This window comes from Apis mellifera, linkage group LG4 (genome assembly GCF_003254395.2).
Source record: "Apis mellifera strain DH4 linkage group LG4, Amel_HAv3.1, whole genome shotgun sequence".
NCBI classification, from domain to species: domain Eukaryota; kingdom Metazoa; phylum Arthropoda; class Insecta; order Hymenoptera; family Apidae; genus Apis; species Apis mellifera.
In genome coordinates this window covers 5,115,405-5,141,790 of record NC_037641.1, presented here as the reverse complement: position 1 = coordinate 5,141,790, position 26,386 = coordinate 5,115,405, and the positions used below count along the sequence as shown (strand labels likewise).

The 26,386-nt window shown below is 26.4% G+C and overlaps 5 protein-coding genes across 8 annotated transcripts in view; 2 read left to right on the top strand and 3 right to left on the bottom strand.

Moving 5' to 3' along the window:
* Positions 1-6: 6 nt before the first annotated feature.
* Positions 7-2,226, bottom strand: LOC102654465 (acyl-CoA dehydrogenase family member 9, mitochondrial-like). The gene has a single exon (XM_026440128.1). It carries the CDS (start codon positions 2,057-2,059, stop codon positions 194-196), a length of 1,866 nt encoding a protein of 621 aa, XP_026295913.1. The 5' UTR covers positions 2,060-2,226; the 3' UTR covers positions 7-193.
* Positions 2,227-2,536: 310 nt separating this feature from the next.
* Positions 2,537-5,051, top strand: LOC725207 (dynactin subunit 4). The gene is made up of 9 exons (XM_006560587.3): positions 2,537-2,792; positions 2,944-3,014; positions 3,092-3,288; positions 3,383-3,525; positions 3,603-3,762; positions 3,845-4,028; positions 4,148-4,343; positions 4,400-4,590; positions 4,660-5,051. The coding sequence occupies exons 1-9, from the start codon at positions 2,664-2,666 to the stop codon at positions 4,877-4,879; spliced, it is 1,491 nt and encodes a 496-aa protein (XP_006560650.1). The 5' UTR covers positions 2,537-2,663; the 3' UTR covers positions 4,880-5,051.
* Positions 5,052-5,301: 250 nt separating this feature from the next.
* Positions 5,302-6,560, bottom strand: Rps14 (ribosomal protein S14). 2 transcript variants are annotated; one of them, XM_026439973.1, is made up of 4 exons: positions 6,485-6,560; positions 5,977-6,150; positions 5,824-5,911; positions 5,302-5,576 (listed from the first exon to the last, which is right to left on the bottom strand). In XM_026439973.1, exons 2-4 carry the CDS (start codon positions 6,123-6,125, stop codon positions 5,358-5,360), a joined length of 456 nt encoding a protein of 151 aa, XP_026295758.1. In that variant the 5' UTR covers positions 6,126-6,150; positions 6,485-6,560; the 3' UTR covers positions 5,302-5,357. The 2 variants fall into 2 exon arrangements, with proteins under 2 accessions (XP_026295758.1, NP_001229398.1); NM_001242469.1 differs by having other exon boundaries at positions 5,977-6,127; positions 6,485-6,532.
* LOC413400 (double-strand break repair protein MRE11) lies at positions 6,285-9,717 on the bottom strand. Its single transcript, XM_016912030.2, has 11 exons — positions 9,391-9,717; positions 9,110-9,281; positions 8,891-9,027; positions 8,616-8,806; positions 8,324-8,528; positions 7,889-8,228; positions 7,655-7,802; positions 7,285-7,587; positions 6,931-7,155; positions 6,810-6,844; positions 6,285-6,309 (listed from the first exon to the last, which is right to left on the bottom strand). Exons 1-11 carry the CDS (start codon positions 9,500-9,502, stop codon positions 6,285-6,287), a joined length of 1,893 nt encoding a protein of 630 aa, XP_016767519.2. The 5' UTR covers positions 9,503-9,717.
* Positions 9,718-10,618: 901 nt separating this feature from the next.
* The window catches only part of LOC413399 (zinc finger SWIM domain-containing protein 8), a 73,548-nt gene continuing 57,780 nt past the window's right edge, over positions 10,619-26,386 (top strand). For 2 of the 3 annotated variants that reach the window (XM_006560585.3, XM_006560583.3), the window contains exons 1-2: positions 10,619-10,896; positions 13,447-14,050. In XM_006560585.3, the coding sequence (XP_006560648.1) occupies positions 14,044-14,050 (7 nt within the window). In that variant the 5' untranslated portion in view covers positions 10,619-10,896; positions 13,447-14,043. Of the gene's footprint in view, positions 11,070-13,446; positions 14,051-26,386 lie in introns of all 3 variants that reach the window. The other variant, XM_006560584.3, reaches the window with a different exon arrangement.

Sequence of the window (26,386 nt, the reverse complement as noted above, 5' to 3'; positions counted from 1 at the left end):
AAGAGATCTTATTTTACTTTTAAATTTAATGTATAACAAGAAGAAATATTATATACTACTACTTACATATAAATACATAATCATTAACAGAAATGTTTGTTTATTCTTTATTATATTTATCATTTGTAACATTATTTTTTACAATATGTATTAAAAACAAAAATTAAATTATTATAAAAATTATATTAAATATTTAAAATGTTTTAACCAAAGGATGACTCATGCAATATTTACGTTTTTCATATAAAATGTCCATTGCACTTATATGACACTGATCACCATTAAATGTTGGACCATTCTCTATAGTTTTTGAAATTTCACATATTTTAGAATGTGTTACAAATGTCATTTTAAGTGCTACTTCTTTTTCAAGATCTGCATGTTGAGCACCAATGCAATATGATCTTGAAGAACGTGATAAGTTAGCAAATGCTCCATATATTTCTATTAACATTTCAGTTATTCTTCTCAAATCTATATATTGTTCTAGAGACTTTGATCCATTACGTTCCAATAATATTAAAATACTGTTTTTCAATCTATCTATACAATCTTCCATATATCTACCAGCATGAGCTAATGATGGATGAAGATACTCTTCAGCATTTAATTTTGAACTATTTCTTTCAAATAGTGAATCTAGCATATTATAAAAAGGATATTGGAAAACATTTTTTTTCTTAAATACATGATCAATCATTGTATGTCCAATGTTTTGTACAATACGTCCTGCTGCATATGTACTGGCATCTAAATTATTTATATCCATTGTTGTCAAAGCCATAGCATCATGAAATGCTTTTAAATATGAGTTATTATTCATATAACTTTGAGCACCAACTAATTGCAGTCCTGCTTGAATACATTTTAAACACTTATTTGCACAATATGTTTCAGTCAGAATTTGCTCTAAATCAGCATCTATAATTTCATATTCATCTATCATTCCACTTGTAAGATATGTCATACTTTCCATAGTATACAAAGAAAATATTATTTCACTTAAAGTTTTTTTCACAATATCAAATTGATATAAATCTCTATCATAATGCCTCATTTGTAAAATATCAGGTATTAATATATTTATAAAGTTTCTTAAAATACTAATTGCTTGAGCAGATATATTTTGGTGTCCAGGCTTTAAATATTCCATTAATATATTAAATCCATCACCTGGTGCACCAATAATATTTTCATTAGGTACAATTGTATCATTAAAATTAATTGTACAAGTAGGTATTTCACATCTGCCAATTGTTTCATATATATTTGTACAATTTATATTTCCAAAATCACGTTCAATTAGAAATAAGGAAAATGAATCTGTTCCAGTCATTTTTATATTTGGAGATATATTTTTTGCAAAAACTAAGAATAAATTAGAATCTACTCCATTAACAACATAATCTTTTTCACCACTTAATAACCATGAATTTTCTTTATCTTGTATAGCAAAAGTTTGAATGTTATTGATATTTGTTCCACAATCACCTTCATATACACATACTGTAGGAATCATTTCACCATTTATAATTTTTGGATAATATTTCATTTTTTGACTTTTTGATCCATATTTAGAAATTATTTGAAGTGGTGAAATATGATTTTTTACTATATATGTACCTAACCAAGGTAAAATACTTAGTGTTTCTATTAATTTCAATGATTCTGTGTTTGATAAAGTTAAACCAAAATATTCTTCACTAATATGTGTTCGAAATACTTCAAGTTTTCTAAGTTCATTTAATATCTGATTTTTATCTAATTTTTTATGAACACAATTTGACATATAAATTTCAATTGGTTTTATCCATTTAAAAAAATCATTATATCTAAGAGATATTTGTTCTGGATAAGTGAAAACTTCACTATTAACATTTTTTAGAAGTAAAGCTGTTAAAAACGATACTCTTATTGGTTTTTTTTCTGGAAGAGGTTTAAATTGAGTTTGCCGATAATTACTATGAGAATCAATAACTTCGTTTAAATATTTTTTAAATATATAATTAGATTTAAAATTAAAATTTTTATTACTTTTCAATAATTTTCGTGAATACATTATTCAATATAATTACATGTAAAAATATAAAAAGAAATCTAAATATGTATGATAAAATAATATTAATTGAATATAATAATATTAAAGTGGATAAAATAGTATAAATATAAATATTATAATAAATCACTGTCTATGACTTCAATTATATATTAGACACAAGATATTACATATATATATATATATATGTATCATTTAATATATTCCATGTTTAATGGTAATAGTATAAAAATAAAAAACTATACTTTTATTATTTATCAAAATTGTATAATTCATTTTGACAAAATAATATATACATTTTATAGTATATATTATTTGTAAGACATGAAATATTTATAATATATAATATAATAAGTTTAAAATAAGTTTAAAAAAAACCAAAATTTAACCTATAGGGATTTTTTATTTTAACTGATATAGGGATATTTATATTAAATATAGAGATTTTTTATTTTAACTGAAAAGTTTACTGTACTTACTATAATACTATACGTGTATTAAAGATGGCTTAAAGAAAAGTTATAGTTTAGATTGAGAGATGTATCGCTTTATGATAAAGTGAATTATAATTTTCTTTTTCTAAATAGTAACAAATATATATTCAGTCATGTCATATTTAAATCAACCTGATTGTGTACATTATGTATGTAATTGTGGTTCTTTAAAACCAATTTCGAAGATTTATTTCTGTAGGCATTGCTCCAAAATTCGTTGCGGATATTGTGTCTGTCAAGAGGTATAATTTATTTTATTATTAAATATACATATAATGAATATCAAATTATTTCTTAAAATAAAAGTATAAAAATTTGTATAATTATATATATAAAAAAATTATATAATTTATATAATTTTATATGTAAAAAAAATTTTATTTTAATTAATAGGTTGATTCACATTATTGTCCTAACTGTATGGAAAATTTACCATCATCAGAAGTTCGTCTTAAAAAAAACAAGTAAATTTTAAATAGATATGAAGTTTTAAATATATAATTATTTTATTAATTTATAATGTTTTACACTTTTTTAATAGATGTTCAAATTGTTTCAAATGTCCGTGTTGCTTTCAAACATTATCTACAAGAGCTGGACATGTACCTTTAAGAGTAATACCAATTGAAGGAGAAGATTCTAAAGATATAAAAACAACACCTAAAAAAGTTTATTATTTATTTTGTTCACTATGTCGATGGACATCTAGAGATGCTGGCATACCAGATCAATCTGTAGGTATGTTTATTCAAAATATTATAATTTACAATATTTTTATATTATAATTATAAATTAAATGTCTTTTAATGTTAAAATAATATATATTAATTAGCTACAGGAGGTTGGCCTGAACAAGAAAATCCTCATACAAACCGGATTAATACTTTAATTGATTATCATAAAATATTAGCTTCTATAGAAAAACAGCAATGTGAGAAAAAGAAATTTCGACCAAAGCGTCCTTATATGCAAATTGTAATAAATTTAAAAATTAATTTAGAAAGAAATCTATTTTAAACCATGTGATTTAATTTTTTTTATTGTTATTTTAGGCTATGTTTAGAATAACATCTGCTATGGTTCGTAAACGTATTGGACATCCTACAAAACCTACTACTGAATCAACTGACCAACCATCTCCAGCTGTTGCCAGTACAGAAGTAGAGGAATTACCAATAGATATTTTTACAGAACCAATAGAAATAACCAAGAGTAGGTAGTATTTATTTTTATCAAAATAATATTTTTTGTTATTTTAAGAAATAAGAAGAGAATATCAATTTTCAAATATTAGTTACTACATTGGAACAACGATTACAACATCCGGACATACAAGCAGAAAATGTAAATGAATTACGTCCTCAACATAGACAATTGTTAGTTAGAAGATCACAACGATGCCGAGTTTGCGAACATAATCTCTGTAAACCAGATTTTTGTACACATTCTGCAAAATTTAAAATACAATTAGCTGCATTGTAAGTTTATATTTTAATTAATATTATTAATAATAATAATTAAATAAATTTTTGTCTTTAATATTAATTTCTTCTATCTTCTTCAGTTTAATATTAATTTATGTATATTTTTATCATAGTTATCATGTACCAGAAGTAAGGATTGTTACTTGTGAACCACTTCGTCCAGGTAAATCAAGTGAATTGCTTTTAAAGTTTTGCAATCCAACTCAACATCAAACTCAGATAATACTTTTATCATTGGATACACCATTGACACCTATTTTAACAGCTGTTGATGAAAAAGAAGAACTTAAGCAAGAAAATACACAACAGGTAAATATTTAATATTTTCTAAATTATATTATTTTTTAATATTGCAATAATTCCAGGGATCTGAATCTCCAAATTTATTACCTTCTATCGTGCGACAAGTGCCTGTAGTAGAGGAAACGAAATCTATTAAAATTAATGCAAATGCAGATATAATTCTTCCTCATAGCGCTCTTATTTTGCCTCCCAGAGATGATGCTGCTGAATATGATGATACTGGTGATACTCATAATTTTCAAGATGATCCTAAGTATGAATTTTTGTTTTTTAATTTGAAATATTTAATAATTAAGAATCTAATTTATTTTTTTTTTTGAAGGCTTGTAATTTGGCGAAAAGGTAATAAAGCTGTAATAAAATTACATGTAATACCACATGAAAATATACGAGAAAGCGATAGTCAACCAGTTATAATTGGCTTTGTTATGCAATATGGATATGTGAATACTATTACTACATTAGAACATAAAGCACCTCAAAAATTAGATCTTAAAGTTAAACTTTATCTTACTATAGGCAATATTGTTGGAAATGCTTAATGCTATCATATGAATATTAATATTTATAAATATTATAAAAATGAGTTCAATTAACTTCAATAACTAATATGCATTCTCAGGCTGCACACATATGTATTTAATATGTATCATTTATTATTTAAATATTAATTTTATAATGAAGTCATTAATAAATGCATAATTTTGAATTTAAAAAAAGTTTAGTACATAAAATTAGCATATAAACTTTTCAAAATATAAAAATGAATAATAAATACTATAAGTGTATTATATTTTGTACTGATTTATTATTATTTATATTATATTATATTAAATAATCTATTCATTATGTAAAATTTCTTTACTTATATGTAAAATTTCTATTCTTATGTAAAATTTATTTATATATATATATATATATATATATATATATATATATATATAATATATAAAAATATGCAACATTTATTTTTTAAATTTTTATTTTTGTAAGTTAATAAACCATACACAGAAATATAATTTATAATCTCCGACCACGACGACCACCCTTTCTGCGAGTAGAGTCAGATGGAATTGGTGTGACATCTTCAATTCGACCAATTTTCATACTAGAACGTGCAAGTGCACGTAAAGCAGATTGTGCACCTGGACCAGGAGTTTTTGTTTTGTTACCTCCTGTTGCCCTCAATTTAATATGAAGTGCTGTAATTCCAAGAGACTTACATTTCTCTGCTACATCCTATTAAAAATAAAAATATTATTTTTAAAATGTTAAATTTTATTACATATGTAACTAAACATATAGTTTTAGCTGCATTATAAAATATAAGCTGTACTCTTCTAGATACAGAAATGATTCATGCAGATACATTTCTAGTTAACAAGAAAGAAATTTGTTTTACCACATACATGAACGCTCCTAATATTAAATAATGTTACTTAGAAGCTGCCTGAATGTGGATAATTGATATATATTATAATTTCACCTGAGCAGCAAGCATAGCAGCATATGGAGAAGCTTCATCACGATCTGCTTTGACTTTCATTCCACCAGTAACTCGCGCAATGGTTTCTCTATAAGAAATAGTTATATTAGTTTTTGAAAAGAAATTTTAAAATAATTTAAAATTTCAATATACCTTCCAGAAAGATCTGTTACATGGACAAATGTATCATTAAAACTTGCAAAAATATGAGCAACACCAAAAACAACTTCTCCTTCACGCAATTGAGGTCCGAGAGATACTTGAACCTCTTCTTTTTGTACTTTTCCTCTTTTCGGCGGCATTTCTATATCAAATATTTTTTTATTCCTTTAATAAACATATATATTTGTTATAAATATAAATAAAAATAGTTATAAATAGTTATAAATTTTAGATTTTAAAGTTAAATAAGATTTTAGAATTATTACTATTATAATCCAAACAATTTTGATTTTGTAAGGTTATGTTTCTTGACAGAGATTCAGGCTGTGTACAAAAATCTCATGACATAAAATTAAGCCAACAGCATCTTAGCATTTAATGAATAATAAATCAATAATATAAGTAAAAATTATTTAAATATATTTATTTTATTTATTTAATATCTTATTTTTTAAAGAATGACAATTTTTTCTACAAAATAACTTTAAATCAAACTTACCGTAATTTCTTGATATAATATGACCGACGCAGCAGTCTAAAGGAAAGTGACTTCCGGTATGTAACAATCGAATTATATTTCGATAGAATCGAAAATCGAAATATAAATTACTACATAAATAAAATAAAATAAAATTTAATGAAAATATATCATTTTGAAGGGAGCAAATAATTGTTATAAACATTAAATAAATGTAAAAACTTAATTTATTTTAATACAAAATATAATATAATTTTCCAAGAAAGAACTTTTAATAATAACTAATATTTTAAAAAAAAGTATCCTTTATCTCTTTTATAACAATTATATTTTAGTTTTATTTTTTTTAGATTCCATATAATTTTCTAATATATTTTGATCCTGATAGTAAAAATAATAATAGAATAATTATTAATGATTTACAAAAAATTTTTTTTTTGATTTTAACAAATTATTATATTATTTACCTGTTTTTTTGTTTTCCTTTTTTCAATTCCATCAATTTTTGATGAAATTTTTTTTGCTGTAAATTCTTTTGTTTTATTTCTTCCATTTCGACCTCTTGTCGATCGTTCACTTCTTTTAGATTTCGGAATCATATTTTTTTTTTCATCTTCATCGCTAAGATTAATATCTGAATCAATTTCAAAACATTCTGCCTGATTTTTTATATTATTAAATGCTGTTTGTATCTAAAAAGCAATAAGCAATAAAGAATATTATATACATAATTATAATTATAATTATAAATGACATAGATTTCAACTTTAAATTATTTCTATAACAATAATTTTTTTAATTTTTCTTATTTTTAAATATACCTCCATTTTATCTACCATTGTATCTTCTTTTTCTTCTTCTATTCTTTTATCCCTAATATTTTTAATTTCATTACGAATACTTTCAGAAGTATCAACTTCACAAGTTTCCAAAAGTGTAATTGTTTTATTCATTTGATGATTTACAATACCTTTAAAAGCATCTAAATCTCCCATGTTAACAAATCGATTTAATGCTTCGTTTAAACCATTAACAGTTAATACTGTTAATTTATCTTTATTTTCTTTTAAACTGAAATGGTTTTTTATACCTCCTTGTACAGTTTTGTTCCAATTTTTTTCATCCTAAAAAATTTATTTATTTAAAAAATGATAAAATATAACAATAATATTATTATTAATTTTTATTTACGTCATCAAAATTGAAAACTTGTGCTATATCTTCAAAATCATCTTCGAGTGAATTTGAAGAGTTTGATTTCTTGTTGATATTTTTTTGTTTACGAAATATAACTATATCCATGGGATTAGCAACTTCATCACAATATTTTTGTGTTAATCTGAAATATTATATTCTTTTATATTTACTATAAAATAAATTCTTATAATAAATTAATTTAAAAGTTTAAATAAAAATAAATTTTACTTTATTTCATCAAAAATTTCTTCATCAGAGTTATAAAATATTCTTAAACGTAATAAAGGTAAAATAGGTTGTTTAGGATGACCAGATAGTTGAAGAGCAGCTTTAGGCATAAGTTCATTTTGTATATAATTATCAATAAATTTGAATATTGATTCAGAAAGTCTCTCAGCATAATTTTTTGGTATTTCTTCATCTTTAAGAATTAAATTATCAAAAATAAATGGTCTAACAGTCTGCAATTTCAATTTTTCTAATTTAAATTTCATCTTATTTACAGTTAAAATACCAATATGTTTGGGTTTTGATTCACCTTCACATAAAGAGGTAGCAATAGAACTTCCTACAATTTTAATTTTAATTTTTAAGTATATATATATTTATAAAATTTACATAATATTTATAGCATTGGAACAATATAAACAAATTGTGGTATACCTGGTTGTGAAATAAAATATTCAACATCTGGAATAAATTCTGGAGTAATACGACATTCATGTTCATGACCCCATATAATAAGATTAAGAAACTTTGGTAATTTATTTTGTGGAATATATGTATATTCATCATGTTTTGCGCGATTTTGATGTAAAACAAATATATTGAAGCAATCTGTTATTTCTGTTGGACGTAACATATCTATCTACAAAAAATTTATATTAATTAAAAAAATATATACATCAACAAATATATATAATTTTTTTCTTTTAATACTTTTTCATAATTTTACCTTAAAATCTCTCAACAATCGAGATAATCTTTGGTCATTTATATAACTCAAACCATATAATGCAATATGAGTTTCACCTTTTTTTATAATTAAAGGAGGAATATTTATTTTAGTAAGGTCTGTCCATTTTCCAAAATAATTTATGAGACCAGATACTGATAATAAGTCCATTGATCCAATAGCTCCAAAGCCTATTATATTATTAATAGTAAGAAATGAGTAGAAAGAATGTTATAATCATATTACATTTGAAAGATCAACAGTGTATTGTTTACTTGGATCATCATGATTTCCATGAATAGAAAATATTGGCATACTAATATTTAAATTTGGATCTTCATAATTTACAGTTTTATAAGCACAGTGACGAAATATGACTTCTGGATCACTTAAGAATTGAATTTTAATTTCTCTAATAAAAAATATATATTATAAAAATATCATAAAAATATATTCTAATAAAATATATAAAAAATTATAAAATTATTATTTACTTTGTGCCTAAACAATATTTTCTTAATAATTCCATGCATCTTAATATTGCAGTTTGTGATGGTTTGGTATCATGAAATAAATCTCCACCAAGAAGTATAAAATCTACTTCATATTCTTTTCCATACTGAAGTATTTCTTCAAAAGTTATAAAACTATCTTCTGATTGTTGTCCTTAATTAATAAGAAATAATTTAAGTATAATATTCTAAATAGTATATTTCAATAATAATACATTTCTTAAAATAAATAAAAAAGTTATGAAATAATAATAAACACTAACCTCTTTTTTTATTATATTCAAAACCTAAATGAATATCGGTTGCAATTAAAATTTTAATTGAATCATCTGGATTTCTTTTTTCATTTTTATTATTAATTGGTGTAGAAGACATTGCATATATTAAATATTTCAAACTTATCAAGAATTATAATTTTGTTTCACTTGATTAGTGATTATATACTTTGTGCGTTTTAAAGCAAAATAAAGTATCTAATAAAAAGTCAATATATTTAAATATTATCTATTGTTGCACTTTCCTCTTGTTAAAACATAACAAGTGTCAAACAAATATACAACAAGAGAAAAGATTTATTATTTATATGATAAAATTATAATGTTACATAAAAGTTCGAAATTTGCTACAATAAATGCATTGTGATTGGATAAAAATATTACTAAAATTAATTAATGAATATATTAAAATTATTAAAATAAAAAATCGTAAAGTATTGATTAAAATTACAACAAAATGAAAAAATTCAATAATTATAAATAATGTTTATCATACGATATAAATTCAAATATTTTAAATTCTTATTTAAAACAAGATATATTTTTCTATTAAAAATATTTAAATTATTATTAAAAACAAGATATATTTTTCTATTAAAAATATTTAAATTTTTATTAAAAACATTGTTTTATTTATATAATTTTTAGAATACAATTAATTTATTAAACATATTACTAATTATTAAACATATTAATTATTAAACAATTATTAAATATTAATTATTAAACATATAATATTAAAATATTTGAAAAATTCAATAATTTAATTTGAGACTTATTAATATGATTTAGATATAATTATAAATTTAAAAAAATATATTTTTAATTGAAAAAATATGATTTATTTAAAATTAAATATAATAAATATAAATTTTTGTTTAATATTTTATGAAAATATATAAAAAAATTTAAAAAAAATAATAAAGTTACGATATAATTTATTAGATACGAAGTATAATATTACATGATAATGATATTGTTATAATTTTAAATCAATTTTCAATGAGAATATATTCAATATTTCAGTTTTTACTCAATATTATATTTCATATACTTTAATTTAATTTATAATAAAAAAAAAACATTTTTAAAAAAAAATATTTTATATTTGAATTGCCGCGAAAATATCGGTGTCGAAATCCGAAATATTCCGATTATGACCGAAATAGTGACACGGGTAGGGGTCGTTGGGATGGCGTTACGATCGCCACCTAGCGGTCAGTCGGCAGTCGTTGCAGCGAGGCGCAGGAGGAGGTTTGCTCGCCATATTTGTTGTTGTCGTCGATGGGGTAGCCTAGCTGGAGTTTTGTTCTAGTGCGGTGGTGTAGTGCGTAATTCTAACGTAAAGTATTACGATTATTTGTGTGCCCGTATCGGGCTTAACCTTCGTGGAAGGTACTGCGGACACGGTGCAAGATGTCTCTTACATAAAACTGGTGGGGCAGTGGTGGCTCAGCTGTCCTACTCTGTTGTCGAGTGCGCCGTTTTATGTGTGTATGTGTATATACATATAATATACATGTTTGTGTACTATTCCCCATTCTGTTCTGGTTCCGTACTGTTCGTTCGGTGGTGCTAGTAGTAGTAGTAATAGTAGTAGTAGTAGAAGGAAAGAGGGGTGTGAAGTGCACCAGTGACGGAACGGTAAACTTGTTAGAGAGGGTGAGGTAAGCAGGAAAAGGGTTAGAATCCATGTGTACAAAAGGTGTGAAAGGTGGAACAGTGAGATATACGGGCTAAGAGATGTAAGAAAGGAGAGGGGTTGCTCCCCTATGCGGGGTCGGGGTCGTCGCACGTTCTTGACGTGGGTCTGTCGACCCGCCAAGGTCCTTATGCCTCTGTCTGTCGCGTCACTGATATGCTCGTGTCCCTCTTTCGTATTTTTTTTGCTCTTTCTCTTGTGCGAAAATTCAACTTAACCTAATCCTTTCTAACCTTAATTTAATGTACATTTGACATTCGCCACAAACTACATATATATTCTTTATTGACATATCAAACATTATTTTTTTTATTTGCCTTTTTACATCGTACTATTAACATCATTATGTGTATCAACATTCAAATGTGTTTTTATTCTTTTTTTTTCTACCTTTCGTGTATACTCATAACTGGCGCGAAATTATTCAAAATATTGAAGTGATACTTTTATATATGAAAAATCAATACGCTTCTTTAAACATCGAAACAACGTGAATCAGCTGTTTCTATTCTATCTCATTTCAAACAATTTAATATTTTCGAATACTTATTGTTGTATTCAATATTTATTTTTTTTTCAAATTTAGGCAATAGATTATTAATTTCGAATAACGATTTATAGAATTTAATTGATCAGTATAATTGCAGATCGTATATATACTTCTACTATCATATTATCATTTTAATATTATGCAAATAAGTATCAAAGAGAAGAGTTTCTTCGTATAATACTTTGCAGAAAGTATTTATATGATTGATGCTTTGCAATCGATGTTGAAAAAACGCTGCAATAAAAAAAAAATTTAATTATTAATTAAAATTTCGATTTGTATATTATAGGATTAATTTTCGATAGTTTGTTATACTCTAATTTAAATTTATCCTCGGAAAATAAGCAAAAATATATATATATAAATATATAGAATTGAAAAGTGAAAGGTGACCTTCCTGCGACATACGGACAAAACATAACGATGATAATGACGAACAATATTTGAAAATGTGATCGAGTGTTTTGATCCGATTAATGTCATTAATATTTGTATGTATATTAAATGATATTAACAATGGTGCCAATCGAATTTTAAAAGATTTTATAATTAATATTTTATTGTTGACAATTAATAATGATAATAAAAAGTATTTAAATATTTAAATATTATTTAAATATTAAAATATCAAATATTTTTCTTAAAGTTTATGTATTTTTTCAATTATAATATTAAATATTGAATTATAATATAATATTGAGAAAAATGATTAAATTCTTTGTAAATGAAAAATTTCAATTACATACTACAATAGAGGATGATATTGTAATATTGCGTTTATACTAATTTGAAGAACAATTAAAAGTAGCGCTTATTATAGTTGTGCAGTAGATAAATCTAATAAAGAAGAAGTATTGGATGCAATATTGGCGGTCGTAAAACAATAATTAGGAGTATATGCTAGATTTACTAATTATCTTACTATATCAATACCATACAACAAATTAGATTTTAATTGATAAATTTCAAAGATGTGTGGTTATAAAAACCGTGATAGATACATAATTTAAAAATATCATATGCAAAATATCATTTTTCTTTTTTTTCCCCTTTTTTCCTTTTTTCTATAAATATTCTACAAATATACATAACAATACATGAAGTCCTATTTTATTTCGAATTTATTATTATTTCTATTGCATGTATGATATAGTTTTATTGTTTTTATTTTGTGACTGTTTATTGTTAATGTAGCATTGTATATGTTGTTTATTATTTTTTCTTTTTTTATATAAATTATTAAAATTAATTAAAAGAATTTTACAAAAGAGAGGAATTCTCAATATTAATTTCTTAATAAACTTTAGAAGATTGTTTTATATTTCAAAAATTGAAGAAAAAAAATCCAAATTCTTTTTTTCATGATACTGGTTTGCTAATTTTATTACAATGTATAATTGTAATGTATAATTTAATATAATATGCAATGTATAATTTATTATAATTTTAATTAAAATGTTGTATAATTGGAAAAAAGTTATTTTACAAGTTGTTTTATTTAATGCTTACATAATCATAAAAAAGTATTAATTATCTGTACGTATTATTAAATACATATAGAAACAAAATTGTATTTTGAAGAAAACAATATTATTCATTAAATATATTATATTATTTGTCCATAATTAAATTATTACACAAGCAAGAGATGTATTCACTAATAAAGTGAAACCAAAATGGAAAAGGATTTGGATTTTTACAAATAAAAAAACAACATGTACGATTCTTCCATCCAAAATAAAAGAAACATAATTCGATTTCCTAAATAACTTCGAAAAATATTCTCCCACAGGCGGCGATCCGCGTAGGGCACAGGGTTGAAGGGTTTGTTCGTCAAACGGTGGCTCAGCTCGTAAGAGACGGCGGCGGTATCGTCGCTTCGTGATCGCGGTGGGGCCGTCGTCGGAGCACGGTGGTCGTTCGGGGGCGCAGTGGCTCGTAGTATCGCGCGTGCCGATTCGTACGACAATTAAAACTGGCGGGCAATCTGGCTCGGTCTCTGGCGGGCAGTCTGGCTCGGTCTTTGGCGGTGGGTGGTAGCGGCGGCGGCGGCGGCGGTGGCGGTGGAGGCAGTGGAAGCGGCGGAGGGAGTGGTGGCAATGGGAGCAGCAACGGTGGAAATGGGGGTGGCGGTGGATCCGGTGGCGGTGCTCGGGGCGCAGAGCCTGCTGCCGCTTCTGCCGTATCCGTGGCCGTGGATAATGTCGCTGGTCAACCGAGCGGTCCGCAGATAATCGAATGGGAGGAGACCGATCGTTATTCCTTCGATGACTCTGATCGCTTCGAAGAGGATTCTTTGTGCAGCTGGAGCAGTGAGCCAGAGTCGTTGTGCAATAACTGGAGAGGATGGCGACGACCCACCGCCGGTTTTGGCACCACCAAGAAACCCATGGAAGGTGAGTGAAATTTAAAATTTTTTCTTTCTTTCTTTTTTTTTTTTTTCATATGTTAAATTTGATATAAAGTGATAATTATTTAGAAAATAATTGTTTTCATCAATTTTAATTACCTTGAAATATGTTATCAAAGACAGTATTTTGAACACGTTTCCTTGAAAACCATTGAAATCAATGAAGATGATTATTTTATAAATAGTTATGCTACAATATTTAAAATTTACTGGTTACTTGAAGTCAAGAAAAATATTTATCTGAAAAATAAAAAGAAAAAAAAGTATTATTACTAAGATAATTTGTTAATGGGGATGATAACTTTAAATAATAAGTTCATTTATGTTTATTTTTATTAATTTCATTAGTTCATTTAAATTATGATAATTAATTTGATCACTAATGTATATATAGAGATTAAATTTTAATGTAATTATGTATATAATTGAATCATTTTGTATAATTATATATAATGTGATACAAATGAAGCTTTTTTATGACATACTGGAATTTCGTAATTTATCATTGAAATGTCTTTAAATTTAATTGTAGATGTGTGATCCAATATAGTAGGTCCATTATCTTCGGTAGTTTTAAAGGAATGCATTGTCACTGCGTTTGCAAGATGAACGTGTGGCAATGCATTATAATTCTCGCGTCTCTTTAAGCGTCACATAAGATGCCCGCATATCCTATGACGCATACAAATTCCACGACCCGTTGGCTCGAATAAGCAAGGTTAATGATTTCCCATCTTCCTGATGCATCGTCACGTTTCTTCATGTTATTTCATTCTTACTTATCTTCTTAGCTTTCGCAATTACTAACATTAAACTTTCCATAAAGAAGATTCGATGATTTTAGATCGATCGATATTGATAATTTTTTCTTATTAGCACCATCCATTAACTTAATAAAACTTTCACCATGTGAAATACGTTTCTTCTTCGTTTTTCTAGTGAAAATATTTCTGTGGGAGAAAGTAGGTATAATAATAAAAAGCGGAAAGTTTAAGACATTATATTTCAATCAAAATGGAATATTCTTAATTTGAAAATTTACCGAAAATCCTTATTAATGTAAATTGAATAGAAGAAGTGTTGAAGTGGGATGGTTGAAGTTTTTCTTTCGAGAATCTGTAATTGAGTTGGCACGTGGCCAACGTTCACGCGCAACGTAAATTACTTTCTTACCGTTGCTCAGGAACGTATGTTATACCATAATAATAATTTGCTACATGGTTGCATGTTATGAGTTGAAGCATAAAGTCAATTATTTTATTGCAATATTGTCAATTTGATCGCATTTTGCTTCATAAAAGTATATTTTTTGCAGTTATACAATTTTTTAAGTAATGACATTTTGTGAATAATATTAAAAAAATAAGTTTTATATGATTTGATTTATTATTGCAATTGAATGCTATCATTTCCCATATATTTGTTTTTTGTATAGCTGATGCATTGATAATGAGCAAAAATATAGATAACCAAATTAATAATGATATCTTGTCTTCATCTTGTAAATAATGTTCCTAATTTTTACCTCATAGTTATAAGATTGGAGAAAATCATTAACAAATATTGTTTCATAATATCGAAATTTTATCAGACATATGAGATAATGATAAATGAAAATATATTGTACATGCATATTATGTTTGATTCCATCTGTAATCTAACTTGTTGAACATTGGATGAAATTCAAGAAGCTAAAATATCCTTTCATTTCTTTTTTTTAACCTTTTATTATAAATATAAAAATAGAATTATTTTTGAAAATTGATTAACACAATGTCATTAAAATTTATTTTAATATTTCGAAAATTAATCAAAAATAGATCAAATTTCTTGATTGAAATAAACAATTTGTGCAACCGTGTTCGTATCGTTCTCTAGTTTGCACACGCATGTATATATGGAGGGGAAGTCAGATTTCACTTCATCCTCGCCGCTCCTCCCTGGAATACATATATACTCCTTTCCTTTTTCTCCACGGTCCTTGCTCCGCGGCGAAGCGATCAAGGCCGAGAAAAAGACCAAACAGAGAATAAGAGAGAATGAGAGAGAACGAATCGTATTCGCTCTCATTTGCTCGCGTAAACACTTCTCGTGCATTTAAGATTTCGTACTTGCTGCCTCTGCTGACGTTGAATGTTATCAAATGAAATGGTTTACCGCTAAAATATGTTAATTATATGTGTGTTGGTGAATTCGTTTGAAAATGTTCAATCAGTGAATTTTAGGATGATGCACGAAAGTAATTTTGATAGTGAATATAGCTGAAAAAAGTTAATAAGTTTGGATGCATTATGTTATAATAAAATCGAATAGTATCAATATTAATAGTATCAATATCAACAGTTAAAAAAGAAGAGAGTTTAGAGAAATATTATTAAAAATAAATAAAAAAATAAATGATTTAAAATTTTTAAATTCTTTTCAAAATATTCGATTTTTAAATTATTATTAAGTATTGCTTATTATATTTATATAAATTATAAATATATTATAAATATTATAATAATATAAATAATATAAACTATATTATAAATATTAATAATATAAATACTAATACATACCTCTATTTTTTGTTTCATTAGTGTCTCTCTCTTCTCACATTAATTTGCAATTTAAAACCAATATGATACTTTTTTTTAAGATTGTGAAAATATTCATCTTTTAATATCGGAAGATACCAGGATGTTATAACGGTTATTCCATTAAGAGCACATAGTTATTTTTAGGTACGATCCATTTGTGATGACGAAGAAACACCATTCCAAATGTGTTGTGCTTTAATTTTCCATTAATAAGCATGCATGCACGCATGTAAAGTTTTGAACGGTTTCCCTAGCTGTTGGTTACGACATGTGTTTCCTTCTTTTATTTCATGAGGCCATTCTTCAGAATTGCGACCACGTAGAGAAAGTATCTCATTTTACTTTCTCAGCGCATGCGCGTACGCGACGCGCATACATTTAGAAAGTACATTGTTCCCGGAGACGTGTTCCTTCTGTCATTCCATGATCGGTCACGTCGGTTTTCCACATGACCAAGCGATTACTTCTGCCTAGAATTTTCAAGGTTATCGTTCATCTACAACTATGTCGTCATATGAGGATAATTTGCTACTTTCTGACACATGTTGACGCGCATTATTCTTGTTTTTCATTGATATGCTTCTTCACGAATAGAATATATGTAATTGTTTTCACGCATGCGCAAATGAATCGTTATGGAAACACTCATTTCATATAAAAATTAACCTGTAATTTTTCAAATTTCAAATTTAAATTAAAAAAGTTTAAATTGAGATTAATATCAAAGATTTAAAATTTATTGATCATTTGCTCATCAATGCAAAGAAAACACTTTATTATAATCTATTTGGATTAGATCTGATGATTCATTACGATAATCAAACCGATATCGTTCCGATTTCATTAACGATCGTGTGACAAGCAATGGCGATGACATCATTGTATCACCTGGTATATAGCAAGTGAGCAATTCTAGTACACATCTATGACATGCTTATATCTATTTGAAAGCTTGACAGTCGAGACAGTGTGCGGTCACACGCGCAATACCATCCGGATTTCAATTAGACTAATGCATCGGTAACGTAGCGAGAAAAGAGTATGTACGTTCTCGCCTCTTTGCATCTCTTGTATGGAGCATGAGATTATTATTGAACATAAGTAAAAAAAAAACGCTTAAAATTATACTTTAGATTGTAGGCTGCATTGATAAAATTTCAAAGTGCAATGCGTTGATTGTCATTTGAATATTGAAGAAATGTAATCTTTAATTTAATTATATATAAAATATATATATAATAGTTACTAGTTTTTTTAATATATTTGATAAATTTATGAAAAAGTAAATATTAATATTTTATTTTTTTATTAATTATTAATTATTTTTTATTAATTATTATTTAATAGTCTCTTTATTATTCTCTCTAAATCAATTTTTGCAAAGTTATATATTTATCTTTGAATTTTCCATTAATTTGAATAATTGTATTATAATGAGAGAACATATGATGACTAAATGATGACTAAATGGGAGAATAAAAAGCAACTTCATGAAATATGAGATGTCCTTTTCTTAATTATTTTTTTATACTTTCAATTCTCTGAATTCCTGAAAATTTCATTTAGTAATGATGTAATAAATTCAAAAGGGCAGTTACATTCTTTTGTCTGATTGTATTATGGAAGATTACTTTCTATCAGCAATACAATTATTGATGATATATTTATGTATTTAATAATGTAAATAAATGCAATGTAATTAAGATTTTTTTTTTAAATGCCTCTTGAATACAAATTTGCATGATGTTTCAGAAAATGATTTTTTAAAATCTGTATTTAACCAATTGTTAAAATTAAAAATAAATTGAAATTCAAATTGAAATTTTAATTTGAAATTTTGACATCTTGAAATTCTTAAAATACAAACTCCTTATATATTTTTATTTTTTTTTAAGAAGTAAATACCTATCTGTCTTGTTAAATTACAATTTTATTAAATTTCGATTTTTGGAATTCTTCAAATTCACTTTAATTACTTTTCTAATTTGTAAAAAATTAAACATTCATATTTTATTCTTTAAATAAACTATAATAACTAATGAAAAAGATTTTGAATAGTCTATCTTTAATATTTTTACAATACAATCTTTCATCAATATCACATTTGCTTCACTTCACATATTTAGTATCTGTAAAAAGAAAAAAAATTTATATAAAATGCACGATATCAAAAAGATTAAAAATCGGATCCTTCCTTGTGTTAGTGCTTGCTGTGCAAAACAATGGTAGGTATTGGAGGATGTATTGCTAAGAGAAAAAGAAACAAAAGAAGGAAAAGATTGAAGCAAAAGAGAGGGCTAGTAATGATGGGATGGGAAGTGGGACGAAGAGAAGATGAGAGGGATGAGGATAGAACGACCCGTTACTTGATGATGTTCGCAAGAGATGAAAAGGGGGGCTGAAGAAAAGCTTTCACTGGTCGATGATCGTTGTAGCTTACATTTTGCGAATACCCTATGATTTAACATGACAATAATGCACGAAAATATATTTACTATGTTCGTAATAAAATAGTATTAACTATTATAACACGAATAAATAATTTGATATTATGAAAATGATAAATTGATTGGTTGGATAGCTTATTCCATTGAAATAAAATATTTGTTTAGGTAAGATTTAATAAAAATTAGAAGGTAAAGTCCGTGCAATGATTTGTGTAAACTGTGAAGCATATTTTGTCTATTGGAACTGATAAGATTTAATATAGCATCTATATATCTATAGATCTATATATTAATGATTCTCATTCTGGTTTTTAAGATTTTGAAATGAAACAATTTGTACTAACTTATCACGTGCTCCTTTTATCAGGCAAACATTGCACCATTGGCAAGCCATTGACAGGGTTCTGATTCCAATTTGCTCACAAGCGAGACGATTCGAGCAACACTGATCGAATGGCCGATATCGGATTTGGATAATTCCATTCGTCGTCCGATAATTGAATCTATCCGAGCATATCCAGTTCCACGGTTGAATACTGTTCGGGAAGATCCATCGTAGAAACATCGGCGGAAATGTGCCTGGTTCACGTCTACTTGGAAATATTTTCCAAAGGAAGAAAATCGACTGGATTAAATTCTCCTCCATATCTTTTTCCGGATTCATTTGCATTTTTGTTTCGATTACGTGTTTCCGCCTAAACGATTTTCTGTTTCATGCTATATCCATTGATTGTTTTAATTATATGTAGATATTCCAAGGGATAAACCTGAAATTTAACAAAAAGAAAATAAGTTGGTGTGTTTGTTATGGATTAGATTTGGATTAAATTTTTGATCTTATTTTAAATTCACTAAATTGTTGTTTTTAAAGTATTGAAATGTAAAATATCTTATATAATCATATTTATACTATATTTGATAATTTCTTTCAATTAATGTGTTAGATACAAATGATATTTTTATTTTTTTATATCTTTCTAATAATATCTTCTATAATAATTTATATGATTTATATTTGATTATATTAATATATATTTATATATATATATATTCATAAAATTTCTATTTTTCTTATTTTCTTATTTTGATTAAAAAAACAGGCATAAATAGTTATAAACAGAATATTATAACATATAACTTTCTTGTGTAAATATCATAAGACGTTGAAATAAATATCTATTCTATTCTGGGACATCGAGTTTAACCTTACTTGATACAAAACTGAATGGCAACAAATATTTTTTTTGAAATTTTAAATAATTGCTCTTTTTTCATATGAAGTATTTCCAAAACATATTAACGGTCATTTTAATATTATTTATTGCTGAACTAGAATTTTTAAATATTCTAACAGGAGAAAAATCTTTCATTGTTCTGTTTTTCATTATAATTATTTTACTCAATATCTTCATTTTCTTTCTCCTTATATTGAAACAAATTAATATTTTTCTAACTTCCGGTTACTGAACCGTCGAAGCTTAACAACCTGCAATGAAACAAACGAGTGAGTTAGATTGGTCACGGATTTTATTAGCTGGTTGGAAATTCGATGTCGATTCTATCGCCGTACCAAATTTATATTTTCGCCATGTATACATAGCTGTATACGCATGCCCTTTCTCGTACGTGGAACGCAAGATTTGCATGCGAAGAACGTGCGTCCAGACGAAAGGGGGATTCCTCTTCCTCTTTCTCCCTTGACTGGCAAAAATATTTCGCGCATAAATCGTTTCCATGAGATTCGTGGATGTCACTTTCGTGGAAAATTATGTAACTTCTCGATTCATAAGTTATGTTTCTAAATATTATTTTGTTTCTTCGTTCAAAATGTAATGCTCTATATAAAATAATCAATAGCACTAATTTATCATCAGTCCATTTATTTCTAAATATTCTAAAAGTTTTTCTTTCCATCATGTTATATGATTTATTTAAACTTTTTCTATAATTTCAAACACATTTACACATTTACTAAAACAATGAAAAATCCATTAGAGTTGAATATAAAAAACATTATTGCTGATTTCATGAAACGTTTTGATTTCCTTTCGTTTCATGGATTCGTGGTAAATGTAAATTGTCAATCCTTCTCATCGAGGGAGAATGTTCTTAGGTCGACAGTGATTAATGACTTAAATTCTTGGAGACATGTGTGCAAGCATTAATGTATTTCAAGTCATCGAGTAATTTGGTTAATGAGATTCTACGAAAAATAATGTATTATGTTTGATGTATTAACGATTCTTTCGTTCATTTATTCAAAAAAGTCATCAGTTCAATATCGTAATCAATATTGCATAGTTCAGAGATTTCAATTAAAAAGAATACATGAATTATTCTTTTCAAAATATTATTAATCGAATTTCAGTAAAAAAAATTATGCAGAAAATTTCTCTTTTTTTTTTTGCATTAAATGGATAATATTTTTAAAAGTGATTCCAAGAATAAACTAGAAAATTCTAAAGCTTAAATTAATTTATAAATAATAAAGCTTAAATAAATTAATTTAATTAATTTAAATTCTAAAAAATCAAGAGAAAATTATTATTGAATTATTCGGAATTCAATTTGAATTATTATCGAAGATTCCTTGTCGTTCTGTTAATTTACACAAGTGAAATTCTATTTGGAAATTTGTCCTCATTATTTTCCACCTTTATTCTTTTCGCTTAATAATAAATAATGATAATAAATTTTATTATCATTGCAATTTCTTAGAAATTAATTGTATAAGAATATTCAGAATCATATAAAGATATTCAAAGTTATTTAAAATTATTTCATCTAAGGTCTATTATAAAGATATTTCAAAGTCATTCAAGATTATTGAATTATTGAATGTTATTCAGATTCGTTTAAAATCATTCAAGATTATTTGAATATTATATGAATGTTCTTTAGAATTTTCTTTTAACTATATTTCAAAATCATCCACGATTGATTGTCATTTAAAGTAAAGTAAAATATTGAAGAAAATAAATTTATAATTCATATAAAAAAATAAAATGAATCTAATAAATAAAATGAAAGCTAATATCTTTTCAATCTCGTTATATATGTTTATCGCATAAATTACGAGCAAAATTCTAATCCACGTTCGCGTTTCTAACTCCTTCGAATTTCCGTTATCTGACTAATTCGAATTTGAACGATTCTCGACAGCTTTACGCGATCATCATTCCACTCAATTGTAAGTTCCAGAATAAGAATATTATTCGCTTTCCAGGACGATTTATACCTCGAATATTCTCCTCACTGAAATCTTTCACAAGCTCGTCTATACTAAATTAAAATCCCTTTAGTTCGTATTTAATTCGTCATTGTTCCAAATGGATTTCATGAATTTTATAGATCGTAATGTGACCTTTTATTCATGGTAATGCATAAATTGATCCTGATTAATGATGCCACGATGTTTCAAGAATATTCTTTGATCTCTCATCGTTCTTTATGGATAGTTGATTTATCATGTTTTCGAGATGACAACTGACAATTGAAGAATTTGCAACAAGAGAAGGAGCAGGTCCATTTTTCATAATTTTTGAACTGATTGTATTTAATATGCCTAGAAAGAAATATGATATATTTAATATCATTTTTGTAGCTTTTATTTTTTCATAATTATTAATTTAATTAAATTTTAACTTAAATTTGAAATAATTACTGTTTTAATTAATGATTGGATAAAATAATTTTATATTAAGATTGCATACTTAGATTATTTCTCGGATATTATTTCCATGACAATTTCTTTTTTTATATTTGAATTAATGATTTTCCATCTTAATAGTCTGTTCAAATAGAGGAAAAATCAGAAAATTAAATTGACGATCTTCAGGTATTGTTCGAGGCGAATTCGTTAACAAGGATCCATCGCGTAGAAGATTCACGCGACTCGGCTTATCGTCGATCGTAATCGCTCACGCCCGGAATATCGAGCCATAAATTCAATTAACCTGACGAGCGGTACGCTTGAATTGTCTTCTTGTGCACGGATCTATCGAGTCAACCGAAACTTCATTATCTTGCATCGATGTGTGCTTATCCTTGGGCAATGACCTTTCAAACTCCGCACAGCCATACTACAAAGTGGATAATAAAATCCATATTGCAAAATTTTGATTCGAAATAGTTTTATAGTTATATATAGAATAGATTTTATATATATAGTTTACTTACCGAGAATATAATTGATCTGAACAATGCGAATTCAATTATCAATATATATTGATACTTATATATTTATCATTTTAATTAAATCACTTTAATTTTTTAATTAATTTTTTTTAATTTTTAGTTTTAATTGAATGTATTATATTTTAAAACCAAACAAATTTTTATTCTTATGTTTATTCTCTATATTCCGTAAGTGATATGATTAAAATTTTTAAAAATAAATTTTATACGATTTTTTAATTATACGAAGAATCAATATACTTACATTGTTTTACAAATTAATTCTTCCAGAAATTTGAAATAATCTTATTTTGTTAGTATAGTTAATATAGTTTTTTGATTTTATTATTCATTCGTTCAATTCTTCATAAATATGACATGGCTGGATCAGCAAAATGATGTTTTCATAGTAACTTGTAGCCATGATGAAAGTCACGGCATTTGAAAATAATGTTTTAGAAATGCTTATAAAGGAACAAAAATTAATAGATATAGTTGGTTGAATGCCAAACAAGTAATTTATGATACGATTTAATAAAATTATTTGTTATTACCTTTAAATTAGAGAAAAAACTTAAAGATTTAAATTTCATAATGCAATATAACTAGTCTAGTTTCTTTGCACTTCAAATAACGAATTGTATCATTTTACATCGACTATAGCGCTTTTACTAGGGTTCATAATTTCATATAATAGGTGTCGCTCTATTCATCTTCTTCAACATTTGTTTCGTTCGAATGCCAATCTTTCTTTTCCCGCGTATTGAAGTTGCAATGAAACTTCACCTTTAGTACAGCCACCGGACGTACATATATATGCACCAGGTAGAAAATTAGCGTAGAACAATGGAGCATCTCCCCTACGTAATTACCGTGCGGTTTGGCCGTTCGAAGGCGAGGGTCTCTATCCTCTCTTTTGCTCCGTTCCGTTCACCTAGTCCCTGAGACACTGTGATTATCGGTATATATATACACGCGCGTGCATATTGCTAGTTACACGGTTTTATATGGATTTTGTCGTGCACGTGTGTGTCATATAGTTATCCAGCCCTCAACCATAATTACCAGGAGGCAACAGATGCATGCTTCGAACTTTGCAAAAGCATTCTATGAACGTTCACGCACGTGTCACTACGAGAGTTTGGTTTGTCTTTTTCTTTATTTTTTTATTTTTATTTTCTTTTTTTTACTCTTAAATGAATAGTCGCACGCAATTCTTTTGAGAACGTTTGATTTCTTTAAAATTCTTTTAATACGAATTCAAGATCGTAGGTAAAAATATATGTATGTTCCCACGAGTTGTCTGTGATTTTTATGAAGATTAAGCTATTTAGGGTTTTTCTTGTTAAACTTTGAAATGACTTGTTATAATAGTATAGAAAATTATAATTGAATAAATATATATATATATATATAAATGAATATAAAAATATATAAATGATTAGTTTATATTATTATATGTGTTTTTGCTTTTATAATAATATTTTAGGTTATTGACTAATATATACATATTATTTGCTGAGTCATTAGTTGTGTATATATCACTAAGATGTATTCTGTCGATATATACAACATACAAAATATTGGAATGAATTATTCTAACATATTCAAAATTTATGGTAAATTCTTTTTAACGATTTATTTATTTTAGTTACTTTTTCAAATATTTATTCTATATTGAACATAGACGATATTCTATGATTGAACATAGACGATTTTTTATGTTAATTTTTTAATAAGAATTCATTTTATTAATTTTCTAACGAACTCAAATTGAATTGTTAGTATTATTAATTGTATAAAGAAACAATGCACGAATAATACAACATACATTGTGCACGATTTTACCAACGAAAACGACCGCATTTTTATCGTCTGAATATCAAGGATTTTCATGTTCTTGTCGAGTGACGCCTCTTGTTTCACAATTTACGGATATTTCTATTGAATTCACAGTTCGAAATCGATCGACAGTAGGGTGTAAAATTGGAATATATCGCGAAGTCCCATGAGTACTTATGCACAATACCGCGATGCATTATGCACGAACTATATTAAAGCATGACGAGCGTGCCGCGCGCGTTTCTAGCCTGTTTATTCAACTAGGAAGAACACCAGGGGCAGCACAGGCGAATTAAAGAGAGAAAAAAGGATGCTCAAGGGAAACCTATTGGATAAAGAAAGTACTGTTACAGAAGTCAGAGAACAAACACAAAAGTTTAGAAAAAATGAAAGAAAAAAAGAAATTCGGCAGATGAGAAAAAAGAAAATAAGGAAATGTTGAAAAGTAAAAGTGAGACGATCTATAAGAGAATAACAAAGATAGTAGCAAAGCAAATAATAGTAGTGCCGACGTTAGTAAAAAAAAAATAGTGAGAAGACGAGACAGAAAGAAAACAGACGGCTCTAAGTGAAGTATGCATGAAAATCGAAAAAAGAAAGAACGATGGTGGATGTAAAATGGCGGAGACACGCGACCGAATGACAAATCGCTCGACGGCCAGAACTTTCGAGCTCTTTGTCCCCTGCTGGCTGGATGCGACTAAAAGTCTGGTGAAAGAGAAGGGGTTTGAAGAAGGAAAAGAACAGAAGGCAGAACAGTTGAAAATGTGACAGGGATGAAACGATAAAAAGTAAAGAAGGAGGAATCTTGGTGGAATTGTGGCTTGATTTGGAATTGTATTCATCTGACGAGGTGACTAGGTAACTTGATGAAAAGCGGAAGAGGGAAATGAATGAAAAAGAAAAAATAATCTTTTGTCTTCCTGTTTCTTCTGTGCAAAAAATCCATTTTCGAAAATCTATCGTAAAAAAGATTTTATGAACATTTTATCTTCTTTATATTCAATATCTCAATGTTTTTTTTAGTTATTCTTATAATTTATAGATGTTTAGTTTTAAGAAAATTTATAAAGAATTGATTTATCAAGTTCGTAAGTTTTAGAAAAATAAAATCATTTAAAGATATTAGACTTTTTATAAAATATATATTGTTCTTTTTTGTCCATTTTTAAGATTCAAACTAATATACAAACAATTTGATCTATTTCATAGATATAGTACTTTAACCTATAAATTTCATAGATATACTTTAAACAATCACAAAATTTCAAATGA